General features: G+C 41.0%; 1 protein-coding gene across 1 annotated transcript in view; it reads left to right on the top strand.

Moving 5' to 3' along the window:
• The window catches only part of LOC139708180 (uncharacterized), a gene marked incomplete at its 3' end in the record, with an annotated part of 141,624 nt that extends 128,570 nt beyond the window's left edge, over window positions 1–13,054 (top strand). Inside the window, exons 14-15 of the mRNA XM_071620155.1 lie at window positions 11,162–11,307; window positions 12,820–13,054. Coding sequence (XP_071476256.1) covers window positions 11,162–11,307; window positions 12,820–13,054 — 381 coding nt within the window. The remainder of the gene's footprint in view (window positions 1–11,161; window positions 11,308–12,819) is intronic.
• Window positions 13,055–16,406: the final 3,352 nt, after the last annotated feature.

The following is a 16,406-nucleotide window of genomic DNA, read 5'->3' as shown; positions in this document are numbered from 1 at the left end:
GAGATCATCCACAGTAAGCATATTGAAAGTATGCGCAAACAAAGATTTGAAGCTTCGTACAGAGCAAGAGAACAAGAGGTGAATAAAATGAGAATGAAAAGGATACGCAGTGATCATGAGTACAGAGCCAAGGAACGTGAGAAAGACAGACAACGTAAAAGGATGCAACGAGCTGATAATGAATATACATCAAAAGAGCAGGACCTAAATAGAATGAGAATGAAGAGAGCACGCACAGATGTTGATTACACAGCAAAGGAGCAGCAAGCCAATAGAACAAGAATGAAAAGGAGACGTACAGATGATGAGTATGCAACAAAGGAGGAGCAAAGAGATAGAACAAGAAAGAAAACGAGACGTACAGATGATGAGTATGCAACAAAGGAGCAGCAAAGAGATAGAACAAGAAAGAAAAGGAGACGTACAGATGATGAGTATGCAACAAAGGAGCAGCAAGCAAATACAAAAAGAATGAAAAGGAGACGTACAGATGATGAGTATGCAACAAAGGAGCAGCAAAGAGATAGAACAAGAAAGAAAACAAAACGTACAGATGATGAGTATGCAACAAAGGAGCAGCAAAGAGATAGAACAAGAAAGAAAACAAAACGTACAGATGATGAGTATTCAACAATGGAGCAGCAAAGAGATAGAACAAGAAAGAAAAGGAGACGTACAGATGATGAGTATGCAACAAAGGAGCAGCAAAGAGATAGAACAAGAAAGAAAAGGAGACGTACAGATGATGAGTATGCAACAAAGGAGCAGCAAAGAGATAGAACAAGAAAGAAAAGGAGACGTACTGATGATGAGTATGCAACAAAGGAGCAGCAAGCAAATACAAAAAGAATGAAAAGGAGACGTACAGATGATGAGTATGCAACAAAGGAGCAGCAAAGAGATAGAACAAGAAAGAAAAGGAGACGTACTGATGATGAGTATGCAACAAAGGAGCAGCAAGCAAATGCAAAAAGAATGAAAAGGAGACGTACAGATGAGGAATACACAGCAAAGGAGCAGCAAGGAGATAGAGCAAGTAAACAAAGAAGACGCACAGACAATGAATACACAGCTAGAGAGCAGGAAGCAAATAAATCTAGAATGAGAAAGATACGGACACATGATCAGTATAAAGCAAAAGAACATCAAATAAACAAAACCAGGATGAAGACAAAACGAACATGTACTGAGTATGTAGCCAAAGAAAAGAAATCTACTCAACAGAGACTTCAGCAAATAAGATCTTGCAAAACTTCTCATGTAAAATCAGTTGAAACAGTTCTTCAAGAATACAAGAGAGCCATCGCCGAAGGACCCACTTACACATGTGCCTGTTGTTTCAGACTTTTATTCAGGCGATCCTTGGTGCAAGTAAAATTATCCAATTATGGAAGGTGTCCACCAAACATTCTGCGGAAATGCATTTCAACGACATTCTCATTGATCTGCAAAACATGCCACAGAACATTGCAGAAAGGAAACATGCCTGCCCAATGTCACCAGAACAATTTGTTGTTAGTGGATATTCCAAAAGAGCTGAAAGAACTGTCATCCCTAGAATGCCTTTTGGTTGCGAAAATCATTCCATTTATGCACATTGTATCTCATACTAAAGGAGCCCAGCATGGTTTGAAGGGTCATGTTGTTCTTGTGCCAGCCGATCTATCAAAAGTCTGCAAAATGCTACCAAGATGCACCAACAATGATAATATCATAACACTCGCCCTAAAGAGGAGACTTAGTGATAAAAGTGCTGTCCACAGACAGTTCATCCGACCAACATGTGTCAATGCTGCATTACTCAAACTCAAGCAAAGCAACCCCTTCTACAAAGATGTCACTGTAGATACATCATGGGAAAATGTATCGCAGCAGTCAGATCCATACCTCTGGGAGCTTCTGACACAACCAGTCAACCCAAATTCTCAACCGTCCACAAGTACGCAAGAACATCCAATTAATTCTAGAACTTCACATCAAACTGGGTTAGGCCAGCAGTCATCACAATGCCCCAATGACACCCTCACAGACAGTGAGGATGAAGTTGAAAAGGAAACACCAGCTGAAGTTCAACAACAATTACACAACAAACGGTCACTAAATGCAGTGACATGTCTGCAACCAACACATGGACCATCATTGTCCACTGAACAAATACTAGACATTGCACCAGCAGAGGGACAGATACCTGTGAGTGCTACTTCTGAGCCAAACTGGGAACCTATGGCATTTCCAAAGCTGTTTGCTGTTGGGAAAGGACATTTTAATGACAACAGACCGAAAAAGCTAACACCTGCCAAATATTTAAATGCCAGGTTACAAAATGCTGATGATCGATTTGCAACAGCTACAGAATACATCTTCCATGGACTGCACTGGCTTGAGAGTGAACGATTAAAGAGTACCATTAACATATCCAAAATGAAAAGGCACCAGCAAGATATCAATGCAGGCAAACTTAAAGATCCACAGACTGTCCATCAACTGATTTCCAATGATGAAATGTTCACAACCTTTAAGACAATCAGAGGGACACCCCAATACTGGAGAAACATGCAGTTGGATATGTTAGCTAAGATCAAGCTCTATGGACCTTACACATTCTTCATTACGGGCTCTGCGGCAGAATTTCACTGGACAGAAGTTATTCAAGTGATAGGCAAACAGTATGGACAGCATTTCAGTGAAGATGACATCAAACAAATGGACTGGCAGACAAAGAGGAAGTGGCTTCAAACAAACCCAGTAACTGCTGCCAGACAAATTGACTACATCTTTGAACAGCTGTGGGATAAAGTCCTCCTCAGTAGTGTTCATCCTGTTGGACAGATCCTCAATTATGACATACGTAAGGAGATGCAAGGTCGAGGAACACAACACTTTCATGCAGCAGTGCATGTCAAAGATGCACCACGACTGGACCAAGAATGTGATGAAGAAGTCATACAGTTTGTAGACAAATATGTGACATGCTCCATCCCAGCTGAGGAAGAAGACTCAGAATTGCATCATCTTGTCAAAACAAGACAAATTCATCATCACACCAGAACATGCAAGAAAAAACTAGGAGTTACATGTCGCTTTCATTTTCCATGGACACCATCAAGCAAAACAATGATTTGTCGTCCAGCTGAAAAGGATACTAATCCAAAAGATGTCAAAAAAGCCACAGATGTACTAAAAAAAGTTCTCACTGCTCTTGCCCAGATGGATCCAACTCAGCCTCCAACAGAAAGTGAATTGCTCAGACAAGCAAATGTCAGTGAAAATGACTATTATGCATCTATTCAAGTTGCTTTCAAACGTGAGACAATTGTAATGCAACGCACAACATCAGAGACCTGTGTTAATAACTACAATTCTGTCATTCTCAAAGCTCTACAAGCAAACATGGACATCAAGTACATCACCAATGTCTGGGCATGTATTGCATACTTGACATCCTACATGTGCAAACCTGAACGAACAATGAGTGAACTGATGAAAAAGGCATGCAAGGAAGCAGATGACATAAACATTCAAGACAAACTGCATCATATTGGACAAGTATTTCTTAAATGTCGGGAGGTGTCAGAACATGAAGCTATAGCTCGTGTCCTTTCTCTCCCACTACGGCGATCTAATACCAAGGTGACTTTCATACCAACTGGCCCAAAAGAACAAAGAACACGGATGTTAAAACCAATGAACGTCATCGCGGAAATGGATGACCAGGAGGATGATGTTTATGTTTCCAGTATGCTCGACAAGTATGCTGCCAGGCCCGACAGTTTAGAGGATGTATCCTTGGCCCATTTCTGTGCAAATTATGTGACACGACCTAACACTGACACAACTGAAAACCAAGAAGAACAACTTGAAGTTGATGAAAGTATCACCACAAAGAAAGTTCAGCTCAAGAATAACCTTGGTATTATGTGCAAAAGACTAAAACCATGTGTTCTTCGCTACCATAGTGTGTCAAGAAACAAAGATCCCGAGTTGTATCATTTCAGACTGTTGTTGCTATATTATCCATGGCGCCAGGAAGAAAGTCTTCTCCATGCTGATGGATCATGGACCTCCAAGTACAAAGAGGTCTCAGATCAAATACTGCCAACTATCCAAGCATTTGAGCCTTTCCATGAACATGTTGAGAATGCAGTAGAAGACATTGACTTGGATGAGGGTCTCTGGGCTGACCCAGAACTTGAGCAACAAGAGACCAGTCATCATATCGACCCACAGTTTGCAGGTTTGGACCCAGATTTACTGGAGTATGATCAAGTTCCAAGTGACAAACCTGCCTCTGGAAGTTATACAGTACATGCTTCCACTACATTCTCACCAGATTCACAATACTATGACCTCATATCTTCTCTGAATGATGAACAGTACAAATTATTTAGTTACATATTCCAGTGGAGCACAAATATTTGTCATTCAACTTTGACAGATATTCATCCAGACCCATTCTACATTTTCTTATCTGGAGGAGCAGGTGTAGGAAAGAGTCATCTCATTCATGCTATTTACCAAGGTGCCATCCGTGCCTTACGACAGCCTGGCCAAAATCCTGATCAGCCAACAGTGTTACTCACCGCATCAACAGGAAAAGCTGCTGCTAACATCAATGGCACAACACTGCATTCGGCTTTCAATCTGCCAGTTCGCCAACGTGGAAAAGCTTTTCAGTATCGCAAGTCAAGTGATGAAAAACTCAACACAATGCGAGCCATGTACCAAAATCTCAAAGTCATCATTATTGACGAAATCTCCATGGTTGGAGGGAGTACACTAGAGCATTTGTCACTAGCATTGCAAGATATTTTTGGCAATGACAAACCCTTTGCCAGTGTATCAATACTTGCTGTTGGAGATTTATTCCAGTTGCCACCATGTGGAGATAGAGCTGTATTTCAGACACCCAAGCTTGATTACAATGTTCTATGTGGCTCAATTTGGAAACAGCATTTCCAGCTGTATGAACTCACCACAATTGTACGTCAACGAGAAGATGCTCAGTTTGCTGAAATACTATCCAGAATACGTGTCGGAGATCTCCAACCCCAAGATATGGAAGAATTAGCTGCCCTTCAACAGACAGATGAGTCATTACTGCCACCCAACACACTGCATCTGTTCTTTACAAATGACCAGGCAAACAAACACAACCAAGAAATGCTCCAAAAATCAGATGCCCCACAAATTACAGTCACAGCTTCTGATTCTAGAACAGATCTTCAGACTGGTACCTGTAATGTTACCATAACGTCAAATAATATCCATGAAACAGGTGGCTTACGTAAAACACTGCAACTGTGTGAAGGAGCACGATGGATTCAGACTAAAAACACAGATCTCTCAGACCATTTGGTGAATGGTGCCACAGGGACTATTGTGAAGCTTCATATCAGTCCATCAAATCCACTAGGAGGTATCATTTATGTACAGTTCGATGATGAAAAGGCAGGAATTAATAGCAGGAGACACAATCCACCTCATCTAAAGCATGCAGTACCTGTCAGGGCAGTGACAGCCAGGTTTCCTCTGTCACCCAAATCTCCAGTAATGGTAGAGAGAAAACAGTATCCAGGAATGCTAGCATGGGCACTCACTGCACATAAGGCTCAAGGGAGTACCTGCACTCACATCATAGCTGATCTATCAATGCCTCCTCAAGTCAAGTCACCACCACCTGGTCTCACCTACACAATCATAAGTCGGGCCACAACTCGTCAAGGTGTAAAGCTCATAAATTTTACTCCAGACAAAATCAAGGTCAACAATGCTGCACTGCAAGAAACTGTCCGAATGCGCAACTCAAGTGTATTCAAGTGGCAGCACCAATTGCTTGAGAATCACACAGAACTGACTATTGCTCATCTTAATATGAGATCATGGAAGTCCCATTACAGGCATATAATAAAGGATCCACTTATATCAAAGTGTACCATACTAGGCCTGTCAGAAACACATGCATCACCATCTTCCTCCAACCTAGCTCCGCCTGGTGACAAATGGCAAGTTGTTCATCATCACACTCAGCATGGTCTTGCACTTCTTGTACAAGGCACAACTGCTTCAATAAAGCAGCTTCAAGTTCCAGCTCCTCATCTCCAGTGTCTCCCATGCATTGTGAATGTAGACGATCACTCCTGCCTCATAGTCATTGTCTATAGGCCACCTGGACCATTGCAAGGTTATGCAAGTCATATCAACAACTTCCTAAGCAATGCACCTGTTACACAGTACTCTACATATGTCATGGGAGATTTTAATATGGATCTTTCTGCCAAACAACAACTAGAGACAGTATTTCACAGCCATGGCTTCAACCAACTTATCAACACACCTACTCACCAACGTGGAGGAGTATTAGATTTGATCTTCACCAACACACCCCAGGGCCAGTATGGAGTATCCCCAATTCCATACAGTGACCACTGCATTGTCTGGACCACAGCGACCCATCATCCATAGACTACCAAGTGCCCCTATCCCGTAGGTAAACATTGTATCAACAAATTGCCATTTTATCTCTGTTTAAATGTATACAGACAAAACCCTTTTATATGCGTACATCAACATACTGCTTTCTAAGCAAACAAGACTTAATGACTTCACAGCCTGCTAATATTGTATTTACTACAACAAAAATATAACTGAGTTAGTGTGTAATATTAACAAAAATACCACTTTATACTCTTACCACAGTAAGTGTGTATCCACTTATAAAGGTTTTTTTTTTATACTATCTAACTTCAACTTCAATCCTTTCCCATTAACAACTTTTCTCCTATTTGTCTCCACATGCAGCAAATTATACAATTTATTACATAATTTCACTTACCTTGTAAAAAGCATTCTTTTTATTACAGGATATAGCTCCACTGGAGACGTGTACCTTTCCACTTTATTATAACTAAATATCAACTGCTTGTTATGACACTGTACGGTAATCACAATATACTACTTAAATAATATATATATCTTTAGCTGCAACAAACTCACTGATGCCAGTCCAAAGATTTAAACTTCCGGCGGGGACATATATTACGCACCGCGTAATTTCTACTTTTCCTTGTTGTAATTGCAATACTCCTGTATGGCATTCCTGTTTGATAGATACAGTCCCTTATAGGGAACAGGCATCTCTATTTACTGGGGTTCTGGAGATCAGTTCCAATATTGCAGGAGATTAGCCATAGTTCACATGGGAGGAGAAAAGATTTGCTACCGGTTTTCATTTGATGATGGAACGACAGGTGCTCAAGGTATTATGGCAGGGGCGTAATGGACGTGATCCATCGACTACTAGGGGTTATGTACAGTACTTGTGGGTGCATTTTGCTGTGTGTGTGTACATGTGTCTATGTATGTGTAAAATGTGTATTGAAAACTGCTGAATGAAATGGCAAGTTGCCAATGGATGTGTTCTCAGAATTTCATGGAGAGAAAAGCAGGCAAGCACATACACATAGCCTGTATTGCATGTTTTTGGACTTATCTTAACCAGAGCTGGAACCTCATTAGCTCATTTAGGGGAATTGTCACGTACAATGTAGATGCTGTTGTGTTAATGATGATACCCAATCACTCTCACCATCCACAGTATGATACAATCAAAATTTTGGACTTATTTTCTTATTTGTAGTCAGATATTTACCTTTATAAAAAAGAGGGTTTTGGCCACTCTCCTGTCAAGCAAGAATGGCAGAAGTAAAAGATGTGACAAATAAAGGAAAAGTATAACAACCCACAGTTGTTACTTACTTGTGTTGAGCAGAAGTGTACTATACATAAGAAAAAACAACTACCCACAAATGTAATAGCAACAGAATGTCATCAAGGGGTGTCAGAGTAGAGTCAGAAAAGAGTATGAAAAAGAATATGAATGGACGAAGGAAGAGAAATAAGATTCTTAGAGAGAAAAAAATGGCAAGAGAAGAAAAAATAAAAAAGAAGAAAAAGAGGAGCAGTGGGAACTGATGAGGGGAACAAATGAAAGAAAAAAATAAAATCAGGTTATCATGTGCTCAAAAGAGCATTAACATACTCCGGGATTTGTGCGGCGACCAGATTGCGGTGTTGGGGGAAGGGATAGAAATCAAACAACATGTCATGAATCCAGCCCCGGCCGGGCTCTAAAAAATCAAATTACACTCCATCAATTCGAGCCGTTCGTCAATGAAGTGGTACACTTCGCGCCGCGGACTCCTTGTGGGGTTTTTTTATTGATCAGTTTGGACAGTTTGCCCAACGTGAGGAAAATGAATTCTCCCTTCACACACAGCGTCATGTAGTTTGTTCATTAAGCCCCTCTCTCCCATCCCACCCCCACATACACACTTTTTCCTCTCTCTCTCCCCCCCCCCCACCTCTTGTTGCTTCTGCCTATTTGCCCCTTCACCATGATCCTCTTTCTTTTTTGTATGCCTCTCATTTTTTTTTTTGGTAGATCGTCTTAACCTTTTATGTGACACCAAGGCATGTAGCTTAACTTGCCATTTATCTCCCCCCCCCCCCCCAGCATTCAGCAATCCTTCCAAAGATGACCTAGTTGTAAGTTAAGTAAGCCCTCTCAGACGTAGTGAAGTGTCATATTTGAACAGGAAGGCCATGGTGGTATATTCGTAATTAGGGACATAGGGTAATGTCTATTCATTGACAATTTTTTTTTTCAACACATCTGCACCAATGGGCAAATGAAGCTCTGTTGGAGACATGCATATCAACTTTCCAAGTTTCATGTTTTATTTTCCAATTTTCCACTTTCATAAAAAAAAGAAAGAAAATGAAATCAATCAAATGAAATGGTTTGTTTTGTGGAATTTTTCTTTTTGTTGCAAATTTTGCACTGTTCTGAATTGGTGCAGAAAATAACACCACACAGATATGCTTTAGAGTAATCAAAATACGCACATAAATATCCCTGTTCGCAGACTTGTAAGCTCACTGTACAGCTCACTGATCACCGAGATTGACCCAACGTGAAAAATTCATTTTAAAAAGCAAATGTTTCCATGCTTCCTGTCGTTTGGAGGCCATTGTGTGTTTTCAGCTCACTGTATTTCTCGGCAATTAAAAGGTAATTCCAAGCCACACTCGAGTTGGCTTTGATAAACAAAGAATTTGTTGATGAAATCTCTACCAGTCTGTCTGTCTGTCTGTCTGTCTGTCCTTTTGTCTGTTTGTGTACTTTAACTCATGTTATTAAAGCCAACTTTGATATTGTGTATAGTTCACTTAAAACCCATCAGGGAGTTTTGCTATTGGAAGAAGTCACCGGTTTAGGTGTTGTAGAAGACAAGCATGCTACAAAATACCAGTACATTGTTTGCATGGCTTCCATGATCTTGCACAACTCTAGGACGTCAACTCTACATCTCAACTACATGTACAGGTCTTCAACCACAACTCTACAACTCAGACAGTGATAAGGGCACTCTTGCTTGGAGATAGAGATCAAGTCTTTCCTAGCTTCTTTCTGAGTGTGTGTGTGTGTGTGTGTGTGTGTGTGTGTGTTTGTGTGTGTGTGTGTGTGTGTGTTTTAAGTGGACCTTGCCCTTACAGCTGTACATGAGACAGCTACCTGTGTCCCAGCCCTAGCCATGGGTATGAATATTCATGAGTATTGATTGTTTATGCGCAGGGACTTCAGATTTCTCTCCAAAGGGGGAAAGACAGAGGCTCGTGGTAAAGCCACAACTTATTTTCTTTTTGTGGGGGGTGTAAATTCAATCAGATAAGTTACACCTGATTCTAGAGAGAGAGAGAGAGAGAGAGAGAGAGAGAGAGAGAGAGAGAGACGGACAGACCGACAGACAGACAGAGAGAATGACAAAGACTAGGGGGGAAAAAAAGATTTGAAATATCAATCTGTAGGGATCAGGAGGGTGGAGATTGTAGACAGTGAAGATTATCGTGTGGGCATGAGATACCACCATGGTGGAAACCTTGTGGATTATGATGATTAGTTCTGCTTCATCCATGGGTGAAAGAGATCCCAGTCCACTGTCACAGTCTGTATTTAATTCTGTCATCCATGACTGTTCCTAGATTCTCCACTTGATTCTGTCAAATTTCTCGCAGTTAAATGTTTTACCATCTAAGGTAGATAGTAAAATGTCAATGTCACAGTGTCTGTGTTAATTTAACTTTGTCTTACTTGAGCATGTTTAATGATCTGGCTTTCAGTAGGAAGTCTTTTTTATTCTTGAAAATAAAGAGTTTTAATGGTTCCTATCTAGTTACTGTTATATATAATTTCCCAAAAGTTTCTATCAATTTGCATGAATATGATGAAATAAAATTAATTCTTAAGAGTACGAGGATGTCAGTACTCTTTCCCAATCCTGCAAATGAAATCTAATTGCACTTTAGTTTTAGTTGAATTATCAAACCCTAATCTGTTTAGTGCTGTTTGATATAAGGTGAGTTCATCGGGAACCAAACAAGAACTGTAAACTTCCATGTATCAGTTAAGCTTTCAACCAGTGCCATGGTGTTAAGTTTGCTTTTCTCTATTTATATATTGTACAGAGACTGAATAGATACCATATTCAGCTCCTGCAAAAGTTTTATTTGTTGTTTTATTCATAAGCAGACAATTAAAATATGAAACTGCAGGGGATTTAAATGTACATCATTTATGGTGTCAGTCATGCCGACAAGGCATTCCACCGGGATCAATGAGGCAGTTGTGAAGACTATTGGCAGATTGCAAGCAAACATGAATGAGGACTTGGTCATGTGCTACAATGAATTGTAGTTAACATATACAATTGTATACCAGTTAACATTGATGTGCAATGTCTTCAGCAGCAAGAAAACACAAATGCAGTGCTTACTGTGCTTTGTTTTACCAATTGGCATGCAGGCTGGAGTGGTTTTTTTTTTTTGTTCGCCAGTTGGCACAGTTAATAAAATAGATTACCTAATCCCCTAATCCCTGTCATGTGACCATGGTCTTTCTATTGGACCTCAGGCACATTTCTACACACGAGTAGGCTTGCAGAAGTTACAACTACAACATACAATGTAGGTCAAACTTGGAGGGATTACTGCATGCTCATGAAAAAGCTTGGTAGGTTTAGCTAGGTGCCTTAGTACTGTTAAGGTCAAGGGTTAATCTCTTAATTCTCTTCATATGTCTTGCCTCGTCCCATTCTTTCCCCAGGTGAGCCACTGGGTACGGGACACCATCCTGGCGGTGGAGGAACATGAGGTCAAAGTGCGCAATGTCATGAGCTTCATCCAGGTGGCCAACTCGTGCTGGAATCTGGGCAACTTCAACTCCGTCATGGAGATTCTGGAGGGATTGAGGTGAGAATGGAGGAGGTGGGGGGGGGGGGATGGAGGGATAGTGAGGGGTTGGGGTGCAGGAAGGGTCCTGTCATGTCACCCCAAAGTGCCTTCACTCCCTACCATTGGGGTTTTCCCTGTTTTGTTTGGGAACAGTATGTGCGAGGAATGTGCTGTAGCTTTGAAAATGACGAGGCCTATCCCTATGGCTATGGTACAGCGCAAGAGGAGATAACATGGTGACATTCACATCCATATGTGACCAATCATCACGAAAGCCGGATGAGCTGCTGATCACCAGTTTTTTATTTGTCCTCCCTCAAACCTAGCTTGCCACAGATCATCATGCTGTTGGCTTGTCCATCTGTTCGTTTGCCCTCAACATCAATAACAAAATTCAGGAAAAACGCTTTGGTGGATTTTGTTGTTGATTGGCCCAGGTATGCTACATATTAAAAGGTTTTGATGTGCTGATTTGATTTTGGGGCTGAAGATCCAAAGGTCATAGGTCACTAAACTTTTACCAGAATTTAAGGAAGGAATGCCAAAAGGTAATATGTGACCGTGCACCTCAAAACGAACATAAAGTCGCACACACTGATTTTGCGTGAGGACTGAAAATAAGTGAAATGGGTCAATCTAGCCGAACTTGACTTTTTCATATTTTTTGAAAGAGTGGGTCTTCTTTTAGATTATGCTAAAATTTGGCACCATAAAACGGGCAGGAAAGTGTGTTTTTTAGCAGTTTATCTCGAACATTTTTTGGTAGAATAGTGTGAATAGGTATGTCTTTAGAATCCCTTTTTCCTTTCTGAAAAACCTTGTCCACACTCTTCACTTTCAACTCTAATAACTTTTGAAAGGATAGCGCTACTGCTTTGAAAGTTGGCATTAATTATGGACAGAATGTGTTAATGATGCATGCTTAATTTCAGATTAATTTGATAATCCCTTCATTGTTGTTACTCTGGTGGTTAACTTCCTGTTTTTTGTCCCATTCATCGCACAGCCAGCACGGTTTGGTAAAGATTAAGCACTTGAATAGACACTGTACTTCAGAGTCTCTTTTCCCAGTTCACACTTTTCCTGAGTTTGTGCTTTCTTTCCAATATTTAGATAGGTTAGGAGAGTCCATTTGATTTGATTTATACATCATTTTAAAGCTTAAAGTCTGTTTTATCAGAATATGGTCTTAACTAAAAATTCATGTCTGGCGACTTTTTGTTTGTTTTGAGGTGCAGGGTCACATATAATTTGATAGGAATAATCAGAACAAATAACCAAAAGCTTAGATGAAATGATGTAAGAAAAAGATCAAAGTCAAATAATGATGATATTTCACCAAAATTTGTCTATTCCAAATTGGATCAAGATTGATTATCCATAGTGATTCATTAAAATATTTTACATTTACAGGGGCATTTACGTGGTCAAAGTACAAAAAAATAACATCAAAGTCAGGGGAAAATCATAAGGCCAAGAGGATGATGTTTTTGTTGAGCCATATTCCTGCTGTTGCCATGGTGATTGCAGGTCGGATGTTCTGAAGCCCATCTTTGAGGACATGAAGGACTGTGACATGCAGGGACTTACCTCCCTCCATGCGGCCATCAAGTCCAGCGCCACCGAGTACCGGGAGGCGGTCGACCGCGCCCTCAACATACCGGGGTGCTGCGTGGTGCCCTACTACGGCGCTTTCCTGGAGGAGCTGAGGGTCATTTGGGAGGAGAACCTGCCGACCATGACCAACACAGATGCGGTTTCCGAGGTAACACTCTCCACCTACTGTCTATCTGGTGTCTGCCACCTTCAACCCTCACTGTGCTTTGTTTGCCAGTGCCACATTTGCTAGCTTCCTTCGTTGGCCGATTGGTACGGATAAAAACCATTATGTGCCATGGCGCTCAGCTTCATTACTTGTCAAACTTTTCCATTAACATTCAGTAATCCATCCAAACTTTACCTACCTGTAGATGAGCACACCCACTATGGTGTAGCAATGCTCCTAAGTCCAATAGGAAGGCCATTTTAGTGACACAAGGAAGATCAAAGGAAATACAGTGTAGGTCATTTCTATTCATTGACAATAATTGCATGTAGCTTCGAGACATCTGTGCCAGTCTGCAAAGTAAGCACTCTAGTGTGTGTGTTCCAATCGGTGAGCAAAGTACCGTGAGGGCTCAGTGTTAATGAGTAGGGACTAGTGCAGTCCCGATCCTTACTGTTCAACAATTTTGTCATTGTAAGATTCTGCCATTGTTCATCGTAACCTAAATCGATGGCTCACCATTGCCTATAATTGGCAACAGAGTGATACATTGAAAACTTAAAAACTGATTAACCCGTTGAGGACGAACTAATTTTGCTACAACACACATGTCCCATAGACACCTGCGTGAGTATACTCGGGACTCGTCCTCAATGGGTTAAATGCCCCTCTTAATCCATGTGGTGGATTTATTCAGAGCTAATCCTAATCTGTACAGAAAGTCATCCAGTTAGATTTGCTTGGCAGAACACTATAGACTTCTTTGCATGAATGAGTCTCTCCTGGAAAACATTCTACTACAGAAAACTAAAATAGTGGATACTTTATATGCATTTTCCATTTTCATATCTACAAACGTTGTAGATGCCGTGCTGAAAACTTATTGGATATGAGAAAAGTGCTTCAACACATGAGTTAAAAGTCCGTTCAGGATTTGTGGTGGAAAATTTTAGCAATTAGAGCTGATGGCATGCCCTGAAATCCACAATGTCAATATCGTAGTGAAAGTGTAGATGTAATGGCTTGCATCTGGATTTGGCAGTTACATGTAGCTAATTTACCAGGAAGCTGCTGTTTGCTGGGCAGGTGTATCCATGGGAGAGAGCTAGTGGTATGTAAACATAACACGCATTGCTCATCATATTAGCGCTAGCTCACCACTTTTTTTCGGGGGGGGGGGGGGGGGCAGGGGTGGTGGAGTGTTTGATGGAGAAAGTGGGAGAGAAACAAACACATACGCACACACACACACACACTCACACTCTCATGCCCCCTCCCTCTCTCTCACTCTCAAATAAATGATTGTCAAAAAGAAATTAAAAGATGACCATGCAGCTGGCTCAGCTGGTCATCATGACCAGCTTGTGACCATTTCTTGATTTGAAATGTTGACGTCGGGCATGTATAAAATGTCATACAAGTCATTGTGATGAAGGTTGTCTCAATTTTCATGCCGTTTCCACCATTAGGGCAAGATTGTCTGCTTTATATTGTTTATTTGCCAGAAATTGGTGAAGAGTGGGCTAAGTACTCAAAGACGATGTACTGCTGTTTGAATCAGTTGCTGTAGAGGCTATCACCAAAGGTTGCACTGGGGCCGCTTCTGTAGTGGCCTTATTATATCTCTTCTTGTTTTTCTGGAGAGAGTACATTGTGCCTGTCAAACTGGGTCTGGAGCAGTTCTCGTACCGCTTGCCAAGTTGAAACTTGTTGATGAATAATTGGAGAGGAAACTGCAGCCAGGAGGGATGAAAGAAAAAAATTAGCAATTTAGGTCAGAAAATGGCCAGAAGGTCCAGATAAGCCCAAGCAGTCACCTCATTAGATGTCTGCATAATGACTTTGCTGGTAGGCCAAGAGGAAACTTGAAAGAAAAAAAGGGGAAAAAAAAACTAAGGAGAGAGGTTGAGAGCTTGAGATAGAGAGAGAGTAGAAGAACAGAGGGGAGAAAGGACTAATGGCTCGTTCTGGCAAAAGTCAGGTAACTGAGCATTTGTTAAAAGCCTCAATTTCCCCACATTTCTTCAGAACAAATTCACAGGGATGCTGCAATATTTAAACCCAAGGAATGATTTGATAGAAGGTAGAAAAGACAAAAAAAAAAAATGCTGTATGACCAGGTAGAAAGGCAGACAGATGGAAAGTAAGGTGAATGGAAAGGGTGTTTCAAAGAAGAAGAAGAAGGGAAATTAAAGCCATGTGACAAAATCTAGACATTCCAAGACCAAAGTGCGGTGTTTGCTTTTGGTTCCTCTCCTCGACCGCATTTCAGTCTCGATGCTTTCAAATGGCCAGGTACATCCTCCAACAGTTGGGCTGTCACATGGCTGCTGCTCCTGGTGTGTCATTATGGTGTCAAAGGATGAGCGCCGCTGTTTCGCTGCGATAACATTTCTGACATGAGAATTTGCCAATCTCCCCTGCCTCTCACAACTTATCCCTCCATACACCCATCTCTTCCACCCCACCCCCATTATCCTCTCCCTTTTCTGTTACTGCACAGTTACTGCTATATGTTTTTTTTTCCCCTCTCTTATAAGCCCTTGTGGTGTGTGCGGTGTTTGCATAAGCGTGACGGCATTTGAGTCTGGCGTATAATTGCCGAGGACCATGCCACCCACTCTGTTAACGCATGACGTGATGAGACAGGTCGGTCGTCAACGCACAGCGCACGAGCAGTTGACGCCTCACAAGCAAGAGTAAAGGCGGGGGTGGCTTGCCAGTTTGGAATCCCAGTCAAAGATTGTCCAAGTTACACGATGGAAAAGTTTCAATGTATGTCAGAGAGAATGATTCCAAATGTCACTACATCTCATTTTTGATTATCAGGAGATCGTATTGAAGCAACTGAAAGACTATTTAACAGATATGCAATTTACAATTGTTTGAAAAAATGTGCAAAATCAACTGGGTATTCAGATTTCAACATGGTCTGCAACCACACATAACTAGTATTACACTAATTTGCCATTTGTTTACATTTTCTTTGCATACATATACATAGATCATGGATAGATGCAGGGATAAATAAATCTGTATACATGTAGATAGTTTGATAGCTACACTTGTATCAAGATATATAGTGCATACATACAAGCAATTGCAGATAGTTGATAGGTAGATAGATAGGTAGGTAGGTAGGTAGATAGATAGATAGATAGATAGATAGATAGATAGATAGATAGAATGTCAGATTGATAAAAGTAGATACCTGGATATAAATCTGTACTGGACGGGTATTTTAAAAAGTCACTAGCCTTTTGTAGTGGCCAACATAAATGATGGATGTCATGGGACCCTTTAACCTACCCCTGACACCCAGCTAGAAAAACAAAATTTGGCTGAGAGTGAC

The sequence above is a fragment of the Diadema antillarum genome, unplaced genomic scaffold, assembly GCF_040938485.1.
Source record: "Diadema antillarum isolate AM-2024a unplaced genomic scaffold, OU_Dant_1.0 seq00001316_RagTag, whole genome shotgun sequence".
Classification (NCBI taxonomy): Eukaryota; Metazoa; Echinodermata; class Echinoidea; order Diadematoida; family Diadematidae; genus Diadema; species Diadema antillarum.
Note: the sequence above shows the minus strand (reverse complement) of the source record. Positions and strands in the feature narration are given on the sequence as shown.